At 45.6% G+C, this 21,795-nt stretch overlaps 1 protein-coding gene across 1 annotated transcript; it reads left to right on the top strand.

The window, feature by feature from the left end:
- The first annotated feature begins 217 nt into the window (after positions 1 to 217).
- On the top strand, positions 218 to 21,441 carry LOC136657562 (uncharacterized). Its single transcript, XM_066634478.1, has 14 exons — positions 218 to 311; positions 2,360 to 2,645; positions 3,624 to 3,775; positions 6,239 to 6,524; positions 8,309 to 8,460; positions 10,253 to 10,372; positions 11,985 to 12,270; positions 12,740 to 12,891; positions 14,330 to 14,628; positions 15,431 to 15,540; positions 16,660 to 16,811; positions 19,439 to 19,724; positions 20,478 to 20,629; positions 21,437 to 21,441. Exons 1-14 carry the CDS (start codon positions 218 to 220, stop codon positions 21,439 to 21,441), a joined length of 2,532 nt encoding a protein of 843 aa, XP_066490575.1.
- The last annotated feature ends 354 nt before the right edge of the window (positions 21,442 to 21,795 follow it).

Here is a 21,795-nt window from a genome sequence, read left to right as displayed (position 1 = left end):
CTGGAGCTGTCAAGGACTGAGAACTTGGGACTTTGTGCAGGCCAAGCACAGGCTCCACTGCTGAGCTACAGTTGTTCCTGAGGGAGACCTCACTCCAACCAACCAACCAATGAAATGTGGCTTCCTATTAATAGTAACAAGTATGATTTTCCATTCCAGGTGTGCTACAATCAGCTCACTGGGTCCAGGGGAAACAGGCAATTTTGACTGTGGAGGAATGCAAGGACAGTACGTCACTATTACCATCCCAGGCATACAGTACCTCACAGTGTGTGAAGTCCAAGTATTTGGTGAGAGGATAGGACCTTCTGGTAAGTGAAGAGGTTTCTTCGTTGTTCTATGTTTGGATGCAGAAGGAAATCATTGGCTGAAATTTGTATGGCATTTTGAATAACACAAGTGATCCACTGTGATGATAGGACACACCCAGCCCAGTAACATGTACTCTAAGCAAGAACCACTAGAGGTTCAATTAACTAAACACATATCTGCTGCTTCTGCGAGTCTGGGGAGAGCATATAGGCCAATGAGATGGTCTATTCAAGGCAGGGGCAAATTCAATGTTTGTGTTGGGGAGGGGGCATGAGCATTACCAACTCCAGAGCCTCAGGTCAACCAGCTGGCGTTCGCTGGGTGGATAAAACTGGGCTCCCACCTGGACTTGGAGATCTACCAGCTGGGTAGAATTGGGCTCCAGGTTGAACTTCTGGCCAAGGTTCGCTGAGCTGGGTGGGTATACCTGGGCTCCCGACTAGGAGCCTAGATCTACTGGCTGGGTAGACCTGGGTTCCCGGCTGAAATTCCGGCCTCCATGGCCAAGGTTTGCTGGGTTGGGCAGATAGACCTGGGATCCTGCCTGGAATTGGAGCCAAGATTTATGTGCCTGGTAGACTTGGGCTTCCATTCTGCCTCTTCTAAGAGGGTAGACCCGGCTCCTGGTCGTGTTTGGGTTGTTTCCTGTCCCAGTAAGCACCTTTCCCTCTGGTGTCAGTTTGAGGGAGGGCACACATCCATGGCCTCCCTTGGATCTGCCCCTGATTCAAGGGGAGTGATTTGTATGTCTGCAGGAGTGGAAAGTGTTGTGGACAAAGATGGAAGTCCAATGAATAAGTTTGTCTAATTTCAAGAAAAGTCAGTAAAAGATGCAAGATAATAATGTCTCTTTATTATCCTGCACACTGACAATAAAGAGCAGTCTGAATTCTCCTGCTGCCCTTGTGCTGGACATACTTGCTCTGGCAGGCCTCTTAATGACCGTCACTACTAGTGGGCAGTCTCTGACTTTTGCTCCAGCACACCTTGTTCTGCGCTTTTGCAGAGCACTTTACAGTGCTTTTGCAAGAGCATGTATGGGCAGAATGCATGTTCCAGCGGCACAGGCCCCAGAAACTATTGGGCTATAAATTTCCCTTTTAGAGAAAGATATTGATTCACCAGAAGCCTCTAAGAATCCAATCTTAACTTAATCCCTGTGCAGCAATGAAGCATCCCCAGCACAAGCTCTGCTGTATCCCATGGGGGATTTTTGGCTGCTGGAAATCTCCTTGTGGTAAGAGGACATTTGTTCCCTTACCTCTAACTACCAGCTGCTATGGGTCAACCTGGACCATTGTGTCAGTATTACCCTCTTAGCTAGAGTGGGAGATACAAATTAGTTTCATACAGAGGGCAAAACAGCATTCATGATGCCTGTTCATGACCAGAAGTGATGTGATTAAGCAGGAAGTGATGTCATTAAGCATGTCATGACAAGAAATAAGGACTTTTTTCTCACTTAGCTGCAAATGACAGAAAATAAACAAATCTAGATCATATTTTCAAGATATGAGAGAGCCCAATTATCATGCAGGCTGCACTTTCAGAAGTGACACCTCAACACAGTAAAGCATGGTGCTGCTGAAGGAGCCCAAAGGCCTGATAAAGAACTTGAGTGAACCTCATCTGGCCCGCAGGCCTTATGTTTGATACCCCTGAGCTCGAGGTACTAGAAATGGATCTTCAACACTCAAAGCTGCAGCTCCTCCTTCCGCAGAGGTGATCCTGCCCCTTCCTCTGTGTGGACTCTTTCAAGGAAAGAGGAACAATCTGGGAACCGTCCCAGCTTGTAGGGCAGAGTGGCTGGCTGGCATTCCGGAGCAGTGAGTGGTGAGCGCAGACGGCTCCCCTTCCCCAGCACAGACTTTACATCAACTCAAAATTACGCAAGTTGAGGCTTATGTAAGTCAGGGAATGCCTGTTGTTAATCATTCATTCAAATAAATACTGTAGATTCACTTTGTATGTTCTCTCTACCAGTAGGAATATATTTTTTGGCCCAGTTATTTAAAACAAGAGGGAAAATTGTTGTTCCGTCTTACAGGCAATAACGTGGCACGTGAAGGAAAGGCATTCCAGTCCACCACTTACAATGAACTCGGAGAAGCTGAAAATGCTCTTGATGGATCGTCATCTACTAACTATTTGAGAGGGCACTGCACCCACACACAGCAGGAAGATAATCCTTGGTGGACAGTGGATTTGCGGGCAGAGTTCCGGATATACAGAGTGAGCGTCACCAATCGAGGAGACTGCTGTGATGAGCGGCTGAATGGAGCTGAAATCCGAGTGGGAAACTCATTCGAATCAGGAGGTATCACAAATCCAAGGTACTGAAATGGTAGGATGTTTCCGTGGGTCCACAGAGTTACTGAACAGGAAATACATGAACTTCCTCAACAGTTAGGTTTACAAATATGTATTGCTGGAGAAATGGATACAAATATGGGGAAATTGATAGAATTGGGCTGTAATTCCATGCAAATTTATCTTGCAGTATGTTGTATTGAGCACAGTTGGATTTACATCTGACTAATCTTTACACATCTGTATAATAGGCCAGCACTTGAAAGCATATTTATATTTACTTGGGACTTTTAAAATTCCAATTTTATATTTTTATTGTAAACTATTGCAATCTACTCTTAGAGTTTGGGATGAAATAAGACACATGTTTCAATGAAATATTTTAATTTTCAGACTAGAAGGAAATGGCAGAAAAAGAAAACTCTTGAATCTGAACAGATACATTATTTGTTATTGTTGTTGTTTTTGATGATGTGTAGCGTTACTGAGTTGTGGCTATGGGGTTGTCACAACTTGCTGTAGAATTTCAGCATTTATTACTGTGTGGCTACGGGGTTGTCATGACTTGCTCTTGCACTTCAACATCTATCACTACACCACTGTGTTTTCCTGGCTTAGCAGAGTCGCTGTACAGGGCAGTAAAGAAATGGATGAAAGCTACAGAATTCCTTATAGTTAAATTTATAAACATGTAGGAAACTGATCCTTGGTTGGACTTCAAGAACAGTTTTCTCCTGTCCCTCCTCAGCTTCAGGCAACAACATACATGAATATAGGAAGCTGACACCTGAGTCAGGCCATTGGTCCATCTCACTCAGCACCCTTTGCACTGACTAGCAGTGGCTCTCTAGGTTTCCAGACGTGGTCTTTACCAGCCCTACCTGGAGATGCCAGGGATTGAGAACCTGGGACTTTCTGCAGGACAAGCATGGACTCTGCTGCTGAGCTACAGCCTCAGCTTCCCATTTATATTAACAAGAATGAATTGGTTTCCATTCCAGGTGTGCTACAATCAGCTCACTGGGCCCAGGGGAAACAGGCAGTTTTAACTGCGAAGGAATGCAAGGACAGTACGTTACTGTTACCATCCCAGGCGTACAGTACCTCACAGTGTGTGAAGTCCAAGTGTTTGGTGAGAGGATAGGACCTTCTGGTAAGTCAAGAAGTTTCTTTGTTTTCTTATGTTTGGAAGTAGAGAATTATCTTTGACTGGACTATCTTACCAGGAGTTTGTCTGGCAGTTTGAACAACAGAAGTAATTGACTGTGATGGTAGGACACAATCAGTCTTGTAACTTGTACTCTAGGCAAGAAACAAGAGACTACTGGTGCTACTGCCTTAACCAATTTCTGCTGAAGAGGGTCTGGAGAGAGCATATGGGCCGATGAGATGGTCTCCCTGAGGGAATCAATTGTATGTCTGCAGGACTGGAGGGCAGGGATGGCTACTCGAGTCAAGTTCCCATTGAGTCAATTGACTTGAGTTTGAGTCGTGGAAACGTGTGTTTTTCTCTGATTCGTGTGGACTTGAATGATGCGTGTCAAGGACTCGGGCAAACACTCAAGTTTGGGGCTGCTGAATTGGACCTTTCCATGGATTTGGATGACTTGAGTAACCAATCATGGCTTAGAGATGCTGCTTGGGGTTGTGCCACTTGCCCAAAAGACCTTGCGCAGAGATCTGAAAGCTAGGCATTGCGTGTGCAGCAGCAGCGAGCAGCAGCAGAGTATGTTATTTTCAATCAGGAGTCAAAGGCAGGGGCCGGGTGAGGGTGGAGGAAAACGGTTAATTTTTTTTTTGTTTGGGCTTGAAACATTAAAGGTGTCAGGTTGCAGAAGCAGCTAGTTGCAAATGTAACAACTAGCTGGGTGGGTGGGTGCTGCAGGAGTCCAGGACACGGGAGGGAGGTGCTTCTTCTTGTCCCCCAGACTATCAATTGGATGAAGGATTGTCCTGATTTTGTCTCTGTGGGAGAGGGAGGGGGAGAGGAAGAGCCTCACGGGTTGGGGAAGGGGACTATTCCCTATGGACAAGTGGGTTTAACAAGCAGGGAGGGGCAGGAGGAGGTGGGGGGGAAGCCAGAGGAAGATGATTCCTGGAGTGATAGAAAAAGAGTCACCCACACCTCATGTGCTGATTGCATCATGCATGGCTGGGGATCATATGGAAGGAATCAATCGGTGTGTTCTGTACTGCTGCCTTCACTTGAAAAACAGCATGGCTTTTGTTTACTGATGGGATGGGTGGGGAAATCAGGGGAGTGTTTAAAGTGAAACACACACACACCCTGGCAGCAGCTCCTTTTTTTTCTGCAGATCCATGGCCGACTTTTTAAAAGAAAAGACTGAGGGCGTGAGTCTTTCCAAGTCCCCAAAATCCTCTGGGAGGCTCAGAAAATTCGCCCATTAGGACTTGTTTTTGAGTCAAGTCATGAGGCAGAAACTCATGACGTGACTTGAGTCAAGCCAATGGCTCAAGCCTATCGCTTCAGTCAAATCTAGGCTGGACTTGCCCATCACTAGTGGAGAGTGTTGTGGACAAAGATGGAGATCCACTGGCAGCCCAATCTTATGCACATCTACTTAGAAGTAAGTCCCATTGTGTTCAGTGCAACTTACTCCCAGAAAAGCATGTATAGGATTGCAGCCTGAATAAGGATGCAATCCTAACCCCTTATGTCAGTGCTTTCCAGCACTAACTTAAGGGCAATGCAGCTCTGAGGTAAGGGAATAAACATTCCCTTACTTTGAGGAGGCCTCCATGAGCAACACCCAACTGCAGGATGCAGCACATGTCCCATTGGCACTGCTGGAAAGCACTGGCATAGGGGGATAGGATTGCGCCCTTAGTTTGTTTGTCTGATCGCAGGAAAAGGCAGTAAAAGATGTAAGATATTAATGGCTCTTTATTATCCTGCACACTGACAATAAAAAGCAGCCCTAATCGCAGAGAGGACCAGCGGCTTAATCATTAATTACAGTCACAAATATATGTTTGTATATAGATGAATATAAAGAAGACTGTAAAGGACCAATCTTAACTAAACCCCTGCATGATGATTCACACCCCTCCCTGCTCAAGCTCTCTTGCATCCTGTTTGATTTCTGGCTGCAAGAGTTCTCCTCGGGGTAGGGGGACTTTTGTCCCCTCGCCCCTGGTTTAAGTACCCAGGAGCTGTTATGAGCCAACATGGACCATTGAGTCAATATTACCCTATTTAGCTGGAGGCACTGGAAATGGAGCTTCAACACTCAAAGCAGCAGCTCCTCCTCCTGAAGATGGAAATGCACTGATCTTGCCCCTTCCTCTTTGTGGGCTCTTTCAAGGTAAGAGGAAATGTGTTGAACTCTGGGAACAATCCAAGCTTACAGTGCAGAGTGACCAGCGGGTGTTACAGAACAGCAAGTGGGGAGTGCAGGCAGCTCCTCCTACCCAGCCCAGACTTTACATACACTCAAAGTTACACAGGTTGAGGCTTATGTAAGTCAGGGAATGCTTGTAGTGAATCATTCAGTCAGATAATTATTGCAGGTTCACTCTGTAGGTTCTCTCTACCACTATGGTCTGTGGTCCAGGAATTTTAAAAAAGAGGGCCTTTTTTTGTTCAATCTTATAGGCCATAATGTGGCCCTTGAAGGAAGGGCATTCCAGTCCTCCACCTACAATGAACTTGGAGGACCTGAAAATGCCCTTGATGGATCAGCATCTACAAACTATTTGAGAGGTCACTGCACCCACACACAGCAGGAAGATAATCCGTGGTGGACAGTGGATTTGCGGGCAGAGTTCCGGATATCCAGAGTGAGTGTCACCAATCGAGGAGACTGCTGTGAAGAGCGGCTCGATGGAGCTGAAATCCGAATTGGGAATTTGCAAGAAAAAGGGGGAATCACAAATCCAAGGTACTGTAATAAAGTGACGTTTTAACAAGGGTTTTTAACTAGGGTGTAACTGAGGGATAGAACTCAGCACTGGGACTTCTCCTGAAGCAAGTCTGGTGATGTCATTGGGAGGAGTGTTCAGGTGCTCCCTTTGACACCCCCCTATTCTCTCCTCAGACTTGTACCAGCCAAGGGGCTGGCGCAGATCTGAGAGGGACCTATTGGTGATTGAGAGGCTTACAGAGGGATAAGGGAATGTACTTTTCCTTACCTCTCCCAAGCCTCTTGATCTGCCGCCCCCTTCCACATAGCATGTCATGTAGCCTGATTTGGTATGGCTGCATGCTATGTTGGGGAAATGGACAGAATTGGGGTGTAAGATTGCAATACCATACAATTTTACCTTGGAGTAAGTCCTATTGAACACAGTGGAACTTCTGAGTAATCTTGCATAGGCTAGCACTCTAAGGGCATAATTCTTGCCAGCGTATGCAGCAGCAAAGCACGTGCTGCAGCAGTGCTAGCTGTCACTACAGTGCAGTAAAGCACTTTGTAATGGCATAGCAGTTGCCAGCACCATCAGGAAGGCCTGAGCTAGCCTGTGCATGCTTACAGACCGAGCATCGCGTGGCGGACACGGTTTGTTCCGTGCCAGGCAGCATGATGCTGAAGGAGGGTGGGCAGGAGGTGGAACATGGCTGGGGGAGGGCAGTGATGAGAGTGAGCCGATCAGATCTGGGAGGGTGTGGGATCAGCAGTGGCAGTGCGCACCACATCCTAACCCCGTTCCCAGGCTTGATTTGTCAACATGGTTCCACTCGAGTCAATGTAGACCCATATTATTAAGTCCTATTGAACATAATCTTGCATAGCTTAACACTCTAAAGGCATAATCCTAGCCAGCACATGCACCAGCAAAGCACATGCTGCAGCAGTGCTGGCCATCACAACAGTGCAGTAAAGCACTTTGTAATTGCATAGCAGTTTCCAGGGATATCAGAAAGGCCTGGCATGGCCTGCACATGCTTGCAGACCGAGCATCAAGTGCTGGACCTGGTACATTCAGTGCCAAGCAGCATGGTGCTGAAGGAGGGTGGGCAGGAGGTGGAACATGGCTGGGAGAGGGCAGTGATGAGAGTGAGCCGATCAGATCTGGGAGGGTGTGGGATCAGCAGTGGCAGCGCGCACCACATCCTAACCCCCTTCCCAGGCTTGATTTGTCAACATGGTTCCACTCGAGTCAACGTAGACCCGTTGTGCAGACCGAGGCTTTCCCTGAGGTAAGGGGAAGAATGACTTCTGATGAGACCTCCAGCCTGCTAAATTCCCCTGTGGGATGTGGCACAAGCTGTGCTGTAATAACCTTTTATATTTATTTGGAACTTACCATATTTTCAGTTTTTCTTAACTATTGCAACCCACTCTGAGTGTTTGGGATGAAATGAGCTACGTCTTAAAAAGAGGTATTACAGTTTTCCATCTAGAAGTAAATGGCAAAGAAGAAAACATTTGAATCCAGACAGGTGCCTTTCATTTGTTGTCCTGTAGCCTTACTGGGGTGTGGCTATAGAGTTGTCACAACTTGCGGACAGGGTCTTCTCCGTCCCTGTCTGAAATTGCCAGGGATTGAGAACCTGGGACTTTCTCAAGGACTCTGGACTCAAGTCCCTCTCATGGACTCTGGTACTGAGCTACAGTCATGCTTGAGGGGGCCCTCACTCCAGCCAACTAACCAACCAACCAATCAACCAACCAACCACAGACTCCCATTTATACTAACAAATATGAATTGGTTTCCATTCCAGATGTGCTACGATCAGCTCACTGGGCGCAGGGGAAACAGGCAGTTTTAACTGTGAAGGAATGCAAGGACAGTATGTCACTATTACCATCCCAGGCATACAGTACCTCACAGTGTGTGAAGTCCAAGTATTTGGTGAGAGGATAGAACCTTCTGGTAAGTCAAGAAGTTTCTCAGTTGTCTTGGATAAGTGGTGACTAGTGGTGCAATTAGCTAAATTAGCCATTTAGTTATTTGATTTTTCTCTGTAAACCGCTTTGTGAACTTTTAGTTGAAAAGCGGTATATAAATACTGTTAATAATAATAATAATAATAATAATAATAAATACTTTTCTGCTACTGATGAAGGCCTGGGGGAGCATATGGGCCGACGAGATGGTCTGCACAAGGGGAATCGCATGTATCTCTGCAGAAGTAGAGAGTGGACTTGTGTATATGTGGTGAGAAAGAGGACGAATGTTTAGGATACATGAGCAGAAAACCAGAACACACCAGATCCCTTTTCGTAACTGTAATTTTTTACACTCAGTAATTGTAGAAGACTCCAGCTCCCCCAACCACTTTCTCTTGTTGCTCTAATGCAGGGGTCTCCAAACTTTTCAGCCAGAGAGCTACATCAAATATCTGGCACCGTGTTGAGGGCTGGAAAAAACTTTAACTGTAACATTTAAATAAATACATTAGTGATGGAACTTAGATGAATGAATAAATAAATGAATGGGCTCAAATTTCCAGGATTCCTCCAAGCACCAATATACACTACAGAAATAAAGCACACACTCAAAGGGACTTCCATTTCCCCACCCCACAAGCAGCTTACTTAAATGTACAGGAGTAAATACCTCAGATCCAGCACATCACAGGAAACACCCAGAGCATGTTCTGAGGCCTCCCTGGCCCTCAGAAGTCCTTCTAAGGCAGCCATTTTCAACCACTGTGCCGTGGCACACTAGTGTGCCGCGAGTGGTCCACAGGTGTGCCACAAGAATTTGGGGGAAGATCATTTATTAGTAGGGCTTATGGCGATGCGAGCCCCCCACTGGTAGCATGGTGTGCCTTGTCAATTGTCAAGAACCTGATGGTGTGCCTTGATAATTTTGATGCCTTGTCAGTGTGCCACGAGATGAAAAGGGTTGAAAATGGCTGTTCTAAGGCCTTCAGAGGGCATAAAAAATTACTTTTGGTTTTTTTGGGGGGGGGGAAAGGGATGTTTTTAGGTCTTGAAAGGCGTTCTGAGGGCCTTTTAAAGGGTCAAGGAGGCTGCGCACAGAACTCCGTCTGGATGCAACTGGAGCGCAATATATTGTACTATATTGTATTGTCTGTCTATGCCAATAAAGGTTCTGATCTGATCTGCCTGAAGCATAGCTCCAGTTGTGTTTGGTCGAGTGGGTTAGAGGCTCTCATGAGACTGAAGTCTGGCCACAATCCAGATAGAGGCTTGCCCTGAGCCGCACCTGGTCCCTGGGATGGGATTTGGAGACTCCTGTTCTAATGAGAGCAACAAGAGTGGAAGAGGAAGGAGGAAAGAAAATCACCCCTACTTGACCATATTGTGACTTTGCTTACAGGAGCTAACAGGCAATAGGGGTGTCTGGGAAGGAAAGGGATATGGAAACACCCCTCCCTTCTCCCCACAGGGATGACTGTGGTGCTGTTATTCCCTGCTGGTGTGGAGATACATAAGGAGAGCATGGCAAATTCCTTTGGGTTCAGAAGTATTTTTGAATCTCTGGAAATTTGCCTCTCCTTTCAGGGAGACAATGCAAGCTCCAAAAATTCTTCTCTGAACCTGAGCCTGGAGAAATTCTGAGGCCTGGAGCACCGCTAAGCAAGTCTGCTTTGTTTGCTTTCGTTCACGAAATTTGCCAAAGTGCAGGTCTTTTTCCTGACCAAAGAATCCTCACAGTGACGCTTCATGTATGTTTGACTTTGGTGTGTGTCTAGGAGACCTGAACATCACTGACGGGACAGAGACCTCTGCAATTGAACGATGGGTAAAGCAGACCAAGCCCGACAGGCAACCGCTAGATAACAAGGCAGTGGGACAAACCGACTCAAAGGGGGGTAAGTTGAGTCTTACCAAGTAGTGGATGTGTAGTTTGTTGTTGCTTGCGTAACACCATTCATTGTACAGCAGCTGCAGTTTAACTTGCAAAACACAAGATAGGGCCAAACTGTATGTTTAACGTAAGCACAGTTTGGTGGTTACATTTCATGCTCCTTGGGAGTCAGGAAGCAATCCTAATAGCTTATGTGACTCTTCCAGGCACACTAGTGATATGGTAACAACAGCAACAAATTTACTAGGGTAAATGGTCAAGTGTCTAATGGCTCTTGTGTTTTCTTATGGGAAAGGGAGTTCTTTTTCGATGTGGTGGGAAGGCATTCCAGGCCAATTCCTCTAATGAGAAACTAGAAGCTCCTGAGATTGCCATTGATGGCTCCACTTCTATTAACTGTTTGCAGGGCCACTTCAACCACATTAAAGTGCTGTAGACTTTAAGCTAGGGGTGCCCAAACCCCAGCCCGGGGGCCACTTGCAGCCCTCGGAGGCTCCCAATCAGGCCCTCAGGGAGCCCCCAGTCTCCAATGAGCCTCTGGCCCTCTGGAGACTTGCTGGAGCCCATGCTGGCCCGACACAACTGCTCTCAGCATGAGGACAACTGTTCGACCGCTCATCTGAGCTGTGGGACAAGGGCTCCCTCCACTACTTGTTGTTTCATGTCTGTGGTGCAGCAGTGGTAGCGAAGGAAAGGCTGGCCTCGCTTTTTGCAAGGCCTTTTATAAGCCTTGAGCTATTCCAAGACCTTCATTCATTCATATAAATTCCATCTCTAATATATTCGTGTATGTAAATTTGTTCAAATTTTAAATTGTAAATTAATTCTTTCTTTCCCGGCCCCTGACACAGTGTCAGAGAGATGATGTGGCCCTCCTGCCAAAATGTTTGGACACCCCTGCTCTAAGCCATGGTGAGGTCTTGCTGCAGAGTTTCCTGTGATGAGTGTAGTTACATCAGTGTAATGTTTGGCTTTGCATGACCGCCTCACCACGTTGCATTTTAGAGGAATCCTATGCACATCTATTAAGTCCCATTGTATTCAATGTGTGTATAGGATTGCAGCCATAAAATAGGTCTGAGATCTTGATTGTGTGGCTAGTCTGGTACATTGGTCAGACTCGTGCTGTGGCCACCTGGACTTCAAGCATCAGGATGGGACCAATTGTGCCCAGCTGTCTAGTTTCTACCCAGGTAGAAATCTTATTTTACCATAGGTGGAATCCAAAGAACTGTTCAGATTGTTCAGGACAGGCAAGAGGGTGTTGTGAGTTTGCTTTCCTCAAACAACTGTCCTCCATGTGGCCTAATAAGATCCTTTCGGAACTGAGGGGAATCTCAAAAACAGCTGATGAGATGGCCGTATGTGTGTATCTCCTTGTCATAGAAAGATGTTGAGCACTGTTAGGTGCATCTCAGGTAGCTCTTTAGCTCTCAGACAAAATCTATAGCAGACTTCAAATTCATTATCTCCAATTGTCTTAGCATGCAGAAGGGTCACCAAATTTTTTCACAACTTTTTCAAATAACTTTTAGGAATCTATTTTATTGACTTTCTGGATAAATGTTGAGGCTCTGTAGTTGAAACTGTTTTTTGTTTTTTCTTCTTCCTTGTAGTCCCCAATGTGGCCATTGGAGGTAAAGCATCCCAGTCCAGCACCTTCAACAAATTAGGACTTGCAAGGAATGCCATTGATGGGTCAATCGCCGGTGAATTTATGCGTGGCTCATGCATTCACACTGACTTTCAGCACAATCCATGGTGGATAGTAGACTTGAAGGCAGTATATAATGTGTCCAGTGTCCGTGTCAGCAATCGAGAAGACTGTTGTGCAAGTCGGATAAATGGGGCTGAAATTCGAGTGGGAAACTCATTCGAATCAGGGGGAACCACAAATCCAAGGTACTGAAATGATAGGATGCTTGTGTGTGTCCACAGGGTTAGTGTACAGGAAATGACTGGGGGCAGCAACTTTCTCAATAGTTATGTTTACAAACATGTAGCAACCTGATCCTTGGTGGTTCTTTAGGAATAATTTTCTCCCATAATTATTCTTTAGGAATAATTTTCTCCTCATCTTCTTATGTCAACATACTTAGCTGACTTGACCTGGGTCAGACCATGGGTCCATTGTACTCTCTGCACTGACTAACAGTGGCTCTCAAGGGTTCCAGGCAGGGTCTTCGCCAGACCTACCTGGAGATGTCAGGGATTGAGAACCTGGGACTTTGTGCAGGCCAAGAACATGCTCAGCTGCTGAGCTACGATTCTGCCTGAGGAAGACCTCATTCCAACCAACCAACCAACCAACCAACCAACCAACCATGGCTTTCCATTTATACTAACAAATATGAATTGGTCTCCATTCCAGGTGTGCTACGATCATCTCACTGGGCCCAGGGGAAACAGGCAGTTTTGACTGTGGAGGAATGGTAGGGCAGTATGTCACAGTTAGCATCCCAGGTGTACAGTACCTCACAGTGTGTGAAGTCCAAGTGTTTGGTGTGATGATAGGAGCTTCTGGTACGTGAAGAGGTTTCTCAATTATCTTATGTTTGGATGCAGAAAAAGATCTGTGGCCGAACTGTCTTACCAGATGTTTGCATGGCACTTTGAATAACACAACTAATTGGCTGTGATATAGGACACACTCAGTTCAGCAACATGTACTCTAAACAAGAATCAAGAGGTGCAGACTTATGGTGCAATTGGCTAAACTTATTTATACTGCTGCTAGGGGCCTGGGGGGTGCATAATGGGCTGACAACAGTCTGCACAAGGGGAGTCAAATGAATGTCTGCAAGAGTGGAGGGACAGAAAGGGGATGAATGTATAGGATCCTTGAGAAGAAAAGCGGAACACACTCCCTGAGTCAATCTCCATTTCTCATAATAACCTTCCTTTCAGGGCTATTATAAGGATCAATGGGAGGGGGGAACTCATGAACATCACCCAAAGCAGTTTGGAGGATGTGTGGAATAGATATCTAATAATTAATAAGCAAAATAAGATCACTGTTCTGAAAAAAATGGTTTGCACTTACCCCAAATCTGAAAGTTGGCTTTCAGCCCACTCAGTAAAGTATCTCTGGGTTTTTCATTTCTTATTTTAATACAAACTTAGTTTAGACTGTTAAATGATGCCACATGATTTACATCCTTGAGCTAACCCTTCCTCTTTTTTTTTTCCTTAAATAATTTTCATACCAGTTGAGTCCGAGAGGGGGAACAGTGAATCTTCTAGGCCACATGTGGGATCAGGAAGTGGAGAACGTGCCCAGACACAAGGTAACTAAAACATTATTTTTATTTCTTTATTTTAAAGGTTTTTACCACATCGTCCCACAGCCTGAAGCGGCATACAATATAGTAAAAACAGAATATAAAATAACTAAAAACAAAATATGTCACACTACAGGTCCAGCCTTGTTATACACAGATTTTTTATACACGGATTTGACTCAACACGAATGGCTACTGCAAACGAGAAGGAATGTGCTGATCCCTGGAGAAGGGGAAAAATGCATCCCTTTAAAATCAGTTTAAAAAACTGAACAGTCCTTTAACAATAGCCTCCTTAAAGAGAGGGGGGAAGCTGGCTGGATCTATCAATCCTTCTCTCCCCAGTGGAGCCCTCCCTTTCCCCTGAGCACAGAAAGGTGATCACTTTGCATTGGTGAAGGGAGGGGCTGAGTGAAGCACTTGGAGGAGCACTGATTGATGGATTGTCTTCTTAATGACTCTTATCTTACACCACAAAGGTCAACAAGGCTGTTTTTGAATCACCAGAGCAAAGAAACTTTGTTTTTTAAATTGATTTGCTATAGTCCGTTTTTTGCCAGCCACATGAGTGCTTGGAATGGAACTCACTCGAATAATGAGGCTCAAATTTCCACCACAATAAATAGACTTTTGGCCTAGTTATTTTAAGTAGGAGGGGCATTTCTTATTCCATCTTATAGACCATGATGTGGCCCGTGAAGGAAGGGCATTCCAGTCCACCACATACAACGCACTCGGGGAACCTGAAAATGCCCTTGATGGATCCCCATCTACTAATTACTTGAGAGGGCACTGCACCCACACACAGCAAGAAGATAATCCGTGGTGGACAGTGGATTTGAGGGCGGAGTTCCGGATATCCAGAGTGAGCGTCACCAATCGAGGAGACTGCTGTGCACAGCGGCTCAATGGAGCTGAAATCCGAGTTGGGAATTTACCAGAGAAGGGAGGAATCACAAACCCAAGGTACTGTAATAAAGTGACATTTTAACAAGGGTGTAGCTGAGGGATGGAGCTCTGCACTGGGATTGTCCTAAAGCAGAAGTGGTGATGTCATTAACAGGAGTGCTCAGGTGCTCCCTTCAATACTTTTTTCAAAGGACATTAGCTGAGAGGGAAGCATCAGGCTAAGTAGGAGGCAAGCTGAGACTGTTGCCTAGGGGCATATGTTTATGTCAAGGCCATTGTCTTTCTGCTACTTCAGAAGCAATATATAATACATATTTCATTAATGGCCTAGTCTTATAGGGCTGGTTGTGACAATGTATCACTAGTTATGATGTCGCAAAGCCTCTACGGTATCAAAAAGGGTGGGCCACTAGCGGCCATTTTGAATCAGCCATCTGACATGGCTGCAGTAGCCTGCTCCTACACCTGGTTTTGCAGGTAAGCGGGTGGGCAGGGTGGAATGGGACATGTTGGGGGCAGGAGGTGGATTGTCCTGGCGTGCACGACCTCCCCCAGAATGTTATCCACCTCCATGCCTCCAAACACTGCTCCTTTCACAATACAGAATTACAGCTGCAAGAGCTCTGCATTGGGACCGTCCTAAAGCAGAAGTGGTGATGTCATTAGCAGGAGTGCTCAGGTGCTCCCTTCAATACTTTTTTCAAAGCTGAGAGGGAAGCATCAGGCTGAGTAGGAGGCAAGCTGAGACTGTTGCCTAGGGGCATATGTTTATGTCAAGGCCATTGTCTTTCTGCTACTTCAGAAGCAATATATAATACGTGTTTCATTAACGGCCCAGTCTTATGGTGCTGGTTGTGACAATGTATCACTAGTTACGATGCCACAAAGTCTACGGTATCAAAAAGAGTGGGCCACTAGTGGCCATTTTGAATCAGCCATCTGACATGGCTGTAGTAATCTGCTCGTACACCTGGCTCTGCAGGTAAATAGGTGGGCAGGGTGGAACGGGACATGTTGGGGGCAGGAGGTGGATTGTCCTGGCGTGCACGACCTCCCCCAGAATGTTATCCACCTCCATGCCTCCAAACACTGCTCCTTTCACAATACAGACTTGTGCCAGCCAAGGGGCTGGCACAGATCAGATCAGAGAAGAGCCATTGGTGATTGGGAGGATTACAGGGAAGTAAGGGAATATATTTTCTCCCAAGCCTCCTGATATGTTCCCCCCCCCCCCACACACACACCATAGCATGTAGCACAGTTCAGTTTGGCATGGCTGAATGCTGTGTTGGGGAAATGGACAGAATTGGGCTGTAATGTTACAACACCCATGCAAATTTACCTTAGAGTAAGTTGTATTGAACACAGTGGGACTTTGTAATGAGTAACCCTGCATTGCTTAGCAATATAATACACATTTTATATTTATTTGGGACTTTTAAAATCCTATTTTTTCATTTTTTTAAACTATGCAACCCACTCTGAGAGTTTGGAAAAAAATAAGCTATATCTTCAAATGAAGAATTATAATTTTCAAACAAAATGAATGGCGGAAGAAGAAAGACACCTGAACCTGGACAGATGCCTTTCATTTTTTGTTGCTTTACAGCCTTATTGGGTGTGGCTATGGGGTAGTCACAAGTTGCTCCTACACTTCAGCATTTATCACCACACCACTGCATTTTCCGGCTTAACAGGGTTACTGTACAGGGCAGTAAGGAAACGGATGCAAGCTGCAACATTCCCAATACTTAAATTTATAAATATGTAGCAAAACAATCCTTGGCTGGATTTTAAGTACAATTTTCTCTTATCCTTCTGCAAATCAGAAAACAGAATACATGAATGTAGGAAGCTGACTTGACCTGAGTCAGGCCACTGGTCCATCGCGCTCAGTATTCTCTGCACTGACTAGCAGTGGCTCTCTAGGGTTCCAGATAGGCCCTTTGCCAGCCCTACCTGGAGATGCCAGGGATTAAGAACCTGGGACTTGGTGCAGGTCAAACATGGGCTCTGCTGCTGAGCTACAGTAATGCTGGAGAGGGACCTCCCTCCCACCCACCCACTAATACTAACAAATATAAATTGGTTTCCATTCCAGATGTGCTATGATCAGCTCCCTGGGCCCAGGGCAAACAGGCAGTTTTAACTGTGAAGGAATGCAAGGCCGGTTCGTCACTGTTACCATCCCAGGCATACAGTACCTCACAGTGTGTGAAGTCCAAGTGTTTGGTGAGAGGATAGAACCTTCTGGTAAGTGAAGAGGTTTCTCAGTTGTCTTATGTTGGGGTGCTGAAAAAGACCTTTGATTGGACTGTCTTACCAGGAGTTTGTATGGTACTTTGAATAAGACAAGTGAATGGCTGGAACAATAGGACTCGCTCAGCTAGTAACATGTACTTAAGCCAGAAACAAGTAACTAATGGTGCCATTTCTGCTACTGATTAGGGTCTGCAGGAGGAGAATATTGTTGGGTCAGATGGTTGGCACAAGAGGAGTCAAATGTTTGTCTGCAGGAGTGGAGGGTGAAAGTGTTTATTGGACTAGAAAGAGGATGAATACTTAGGACACATGAACAGAAAGCAGGACACACCAGATTCCTTTTCATAACTGTTATTTCTTAACACTCGGCGATCGTAGAGGACACCAGATCCCCCAAGTCACTTTATCTTTACTGAGTGCAACAGTAGTGGAAGGGGCAGGAGGCAAGAAAGCCAACTCTGCTTGGCCAATCTGTTACTCTTCTCTTAGCATACAGGAACTCTGATGGCAATAGGGATGTTGGGGAAGAATAGGGACATGGAAACCCCCCGTTCCTCTCCATGGAAATTGCTGTGGAGACATGTAAGGAGGGTATGGCAAATTCCTTTGGATTCAAAAGCCTTTTTGAAGCACCAAAGGTTTGCCCCTCCTTTCAGGGAGTCATTACCAAGCTCCAGAAATTCTTCTCCAAACCTGAGCCTGGAGAAATTCTGGGGCCTGGAGCACCACTAAGCAAGTCTGGTTTTTTGTTTTGCTTTTGTTCATGACATTTTTCCAAAGCACAGGGCTTTTTCATGACGTATGAAGCCTCACAGTGACACTGCATGTATGTTTGACTTTGGTGTGTGTCTAGGAGACCTGAACATCACTGACTGGACAGAGACCTCTGCAATTGAACGATGGGTAAAGCAGACCAAGCCCCACAGGCAACCGCTAGATGACAAGGCAGTGGGTCAAACCGACTCAAAGGGGGGTAAGTTGAGTCTTACAATGTCGTGGTTGTGAGAGGATAGGACTGATGGTATATTTTTGTTTGTTGTTGCTGCTTTCATAACACCATTCATTGCACAGCAGCTGCAATTTAACATTGTGAAACATGATAGGGCCAAACTGTTTAATAATAATAATTATTATTATTATTAACAGTATTTATATATCACTTTTCAACAAAATGTTCACAAAGCGGTTTACAGAAAAAATCAAATAACGTATGGCTCCCTGTCCCAAAAGGGCTCGCAATCTAAAAAGATGCAACACCAGCAGACAGCCACCAGAAAAGACACTGCTGGGGTGAGGTGCACCAGTTAATAAGCCCAGTTGGCTGTCACACTGCAAGCTCCTTGGGAATTAGGGACCAGTCGAAGTAGCTTATGTTACTCTGCAAGGCACAAATGTACACTAACGGCATGGTAACAACAACAACAAATATACTAGGGCAGCGGTTCCCAAAGTCCTTTTTGGACGTTGGAACCGCAGGTAAGTATTTGCATGGGTAGGACTTGGGGCAGGGGGGTGTCCCAACTGCACCGCTGTGATCGCAGTGCCGTGGGAATCTAGGGGCTTTTATCCTTACCTGGGGGTTCACACTGGCCTCAGGGAGGGCCCAGGAGGCTTGCAGTTCCCTCTGTGCGCCACTCCAATGCTAGAATGCTTAGGTTCATGGAGGGATTTTAAATTTGGTTAGATAGGCCAGTGTTAAGCAAGCAGATGTCCTCCTATGGAACGTTGCTTGGCTCTCTCCTATCCAGAGCTATTGCTTTGCAAAGAACCTCCCAAGCAATTTTCTCTCTGCTTTATGTGCAATGCACTCTGTCTTGGCCTGAATGGATCATTCTACCTGTGTGCAGAGAGTTGATTTAGATGATCTTACTAGTTAAAATTATTCTCTGTACAGAGATCGGAGTGCACTTCCTGTTGTGTGCGAAAACCAGAAGTACACTCCAATTCCCAAACCATCCCTGAGGTTCGTGTGATCCCCCCCCCCCAAGCTAAGGCAAAAAGCCCCTGGGTTCCAGTGGCATCCTGGTCACTACAGTGCTATCGGGACACCCATTTACTGGGCCACTTTCCTTCAGGGGGAATGACCTGGTTCCCTATGGTGGGTCACAACCCAATGCTTTGGAAACCACTGCATTAGGGTAAATGGTCAAATGGCTTTAATGGCTCCTTATGCCTTGCAATTCCTTGTGAGGACAAAATTTATATTTCAAATGAATTACATTCAGCTCCAGGGCCCCTGTGATAAGAATGGGGCATCGAACTGCAACATCTTCAAACAATATTTAAGAATCGAGTTTGGCATTTTCTATGTGATTAGTTTTTGAAGCAGTTCAGTAATTTTAAAATGTTTCAATAAGAGCTCTCTCTCTCTCTCTCTCGCTCTCGCTCTCTCTCTCTCTCTCTCTCTCTCCCACACTGTTTGTTCTTGCAGTCAATGTGGCCCTTTGTGGGAAGTCATTTCAGTCCAGTTCCTCTAATGAGAAACTTGGAGCACCTGAGAAGGAGATGTTTCACATCTGTTAACTGTTGGCAATTCCTTCAAATTGGGAATCCACTGTCTTGGTTTACTAAATAAATGTTGAGGCTTTGTAGTCAAAACAGTGTTTTTTTCCTTGCAGTCCCCAATGTGGCCATTGGAGGTAAAGCGTTCCAGTCCAGCACCTTCAACAAATTAGGACTTGCAAGGAATGCCATTGATGGGTCAATCTCCGGTGACTTTTTGCATGGCTCATGCATTCACACTGACTTTCAACGTAATCCATGGTGGACAGTGGACTTGAAGGCAGTATATAATGTGTCCAGTGTCCGTGTCAGCAATCGAGAAGACTGTTGTGAAGAACGAATAGATGGGGCTGAAATCCGAGTGGGAAACTCGTTCAGATCAGGGGGAACCACAAATCCAAGGTACTGAAATAGTAGGAAATTTCTGTGGGTCCACAGGGTTACTGTACAAGAAATAAATGGGGGAAGCAACTTTCTTAATAGTTGGGTTTACAAATATGTAGCAACCTGATCCTTGACTCTTTTTTAGGAATAATTTTCTCCTATTCTTCCTCCTCTTCAGGTGTCAACATCAGCCGCGGACCTCTGGAGCCCTGCACCTGGGGCTAAGCTCCGTGACGGCGCCCCCCCATGGGCTATTGCCACACCCCTCGGGCAGAAATCCGCCCCCCTACTTACCAGAGGCTCACAGAGCCTTGTGCAACCTCCTCCCGTGCCGAGGAAACCTCTGTGAGGTTCCCCGGCGCTATACACTGTGCTTCTGGCAAACCGGAAGCACAGTTTCCACCCTCGTCTGGAGCCTCAGAGAGGCTTCCGTGAGGCCCTATAGGCTGGCACTTGGGGCATTTGCCCCAGGTCAGCCTATGGCAGGCACGCAACTGGTCGACATGCCTAGGAAGCTGACTTGACCTGAGTCAGACTATTGGGCCATCTTGCTCAGTACTCACTACATTGACTAGCAGTGGCTCTCTAGGGTTTCAGACAGGGTCCTCACCAGCCTTCCTTGGATTTAAAACCAGGGATATTTCGCAGGCAAATCATGTGCTCTGCTGCTGAACTATGGTTCTGTCTGAGGGAGACCTCACACCAGCCAACCAACCAACCAAATTTAGCTTCCCACTTTTACTAACAAATATGAATTGTTTTCCATTCCAGGTGTGCTACAATCAGCTCACTGGGCCCAGGGGAAACAGGCAGTTTTGACTGTGGAGGAATGCTAGGACAGTATGTCACAGTTACCATCCCAGGTGAAGGGTTCCTCACATTGTGTGAAGTCCAAGTGTTTGGTGTGAAGACCGGAGTTTCTGGTAAGTCAAGAGGTTTCTCTGTTGTCTTATGTGTGAATGCAAAAAAAGATGTTTGGCTGGACTGTCTTGCCAGGAATTTGTATGGCACATTGAATAACAGAAGTAATTGGCTGTGATGATAGGACACACTGAGTCCTGTAATATGTACTCTAGAATAGTGTTCTTCAACTTTGGGGTCTGGCCAAAATTTTAAAAATCTTGGTGTTTCTGAATAATGCCATTATGTTATATATCATTCAATGTGTAATTGAATGCAATGAAACAAACCTCATTGAAATATCTCTATTTATCAAAAGTTACAGTCAAAAAAATCAGTGGGGTGTGCAGTGATGACTGGGGCATTGCCACACCCAATGCATGGAAGGAGGTCCATCAGGGTGATATGCTGGCCTCCTGCACTGGGTGACACAAACCGTAGTGACTCCACTGCCTAAAGCCAAACCATGACTCAGCATTACAGGAATGACCTTTGAAGTTTTCTTTCTCTCTCTCTCTCTCTCTCTCTCTCTCTCTCTCTCTCTCTCTCTCTCTCTCTCTCTCTCTTTCTTTCTTTCTGTCTCTCTGTCTCTCTGTCTAATTCTTTGTGAACCAATGCTACCTGTGTCTCCAGAAACAGCCAAATGATAGTTTGTGCATATCATACCCTCCGCCCCTCCTGATCCCCCACACCTGCTACTGAGAAATGATAATTTAAGCATGTGTTGTAAAAAACATTGGCGGTCTGCTGAATATGTTTGTCTGACTGCAGCAAACTGCAGCAAAAGATGTAAGATATTAATGTCTCTTTATTGTCTTGTGCACTGACAGCTTAATCATTCGTTACAGCTATAGCTATAAGTTTCCTCTTAGATAATGATTCACCAGTTGCCTCTAAATCAGATATTCGGATGATGTTTAGGTTTGGGGTCTGGGTTCATTTAGCTTCAAGCCAAAAGACAAAGAACTGCAAAGCCAAAGTGCAAACAATTCCACATAAGAGCAAATAGCTCCATTCTGACCATCCTCTCAGTCCTTGACCTTCCATCTCTTGGGACATCACATGAATCATTGAACCTGTATTTTTCATATATTACAGCTTTATTTTTTCAGCCCTGTCCTTATGTACTCATTTCTAGCAAATTCAGTAATTTACAGCCCAATCCTATGTTTGGACTGTGCCAGCAGAA

Source organism: Tiliqua scincoides, chromosome 7, assembly GCF_035046505.1.
Source record: "Tiliqua scincoides isolate rTilSci1 chromosome 7, rTilSci1.hap2, whole genome shotgun sequence".
Taxonomy (NCBI): domain Eukaryota; kingdom Metazoa; phylum Chordata; class Lepidosauria; order Squamata; family Scincidae; genus Tiliqua; species Tiliqua scincoides.
The sequence above is the reverse complement of the archived record's forward strand: the minus strand, read 5'-3'. Positions and strand labels throughout refer to the sequence as shown.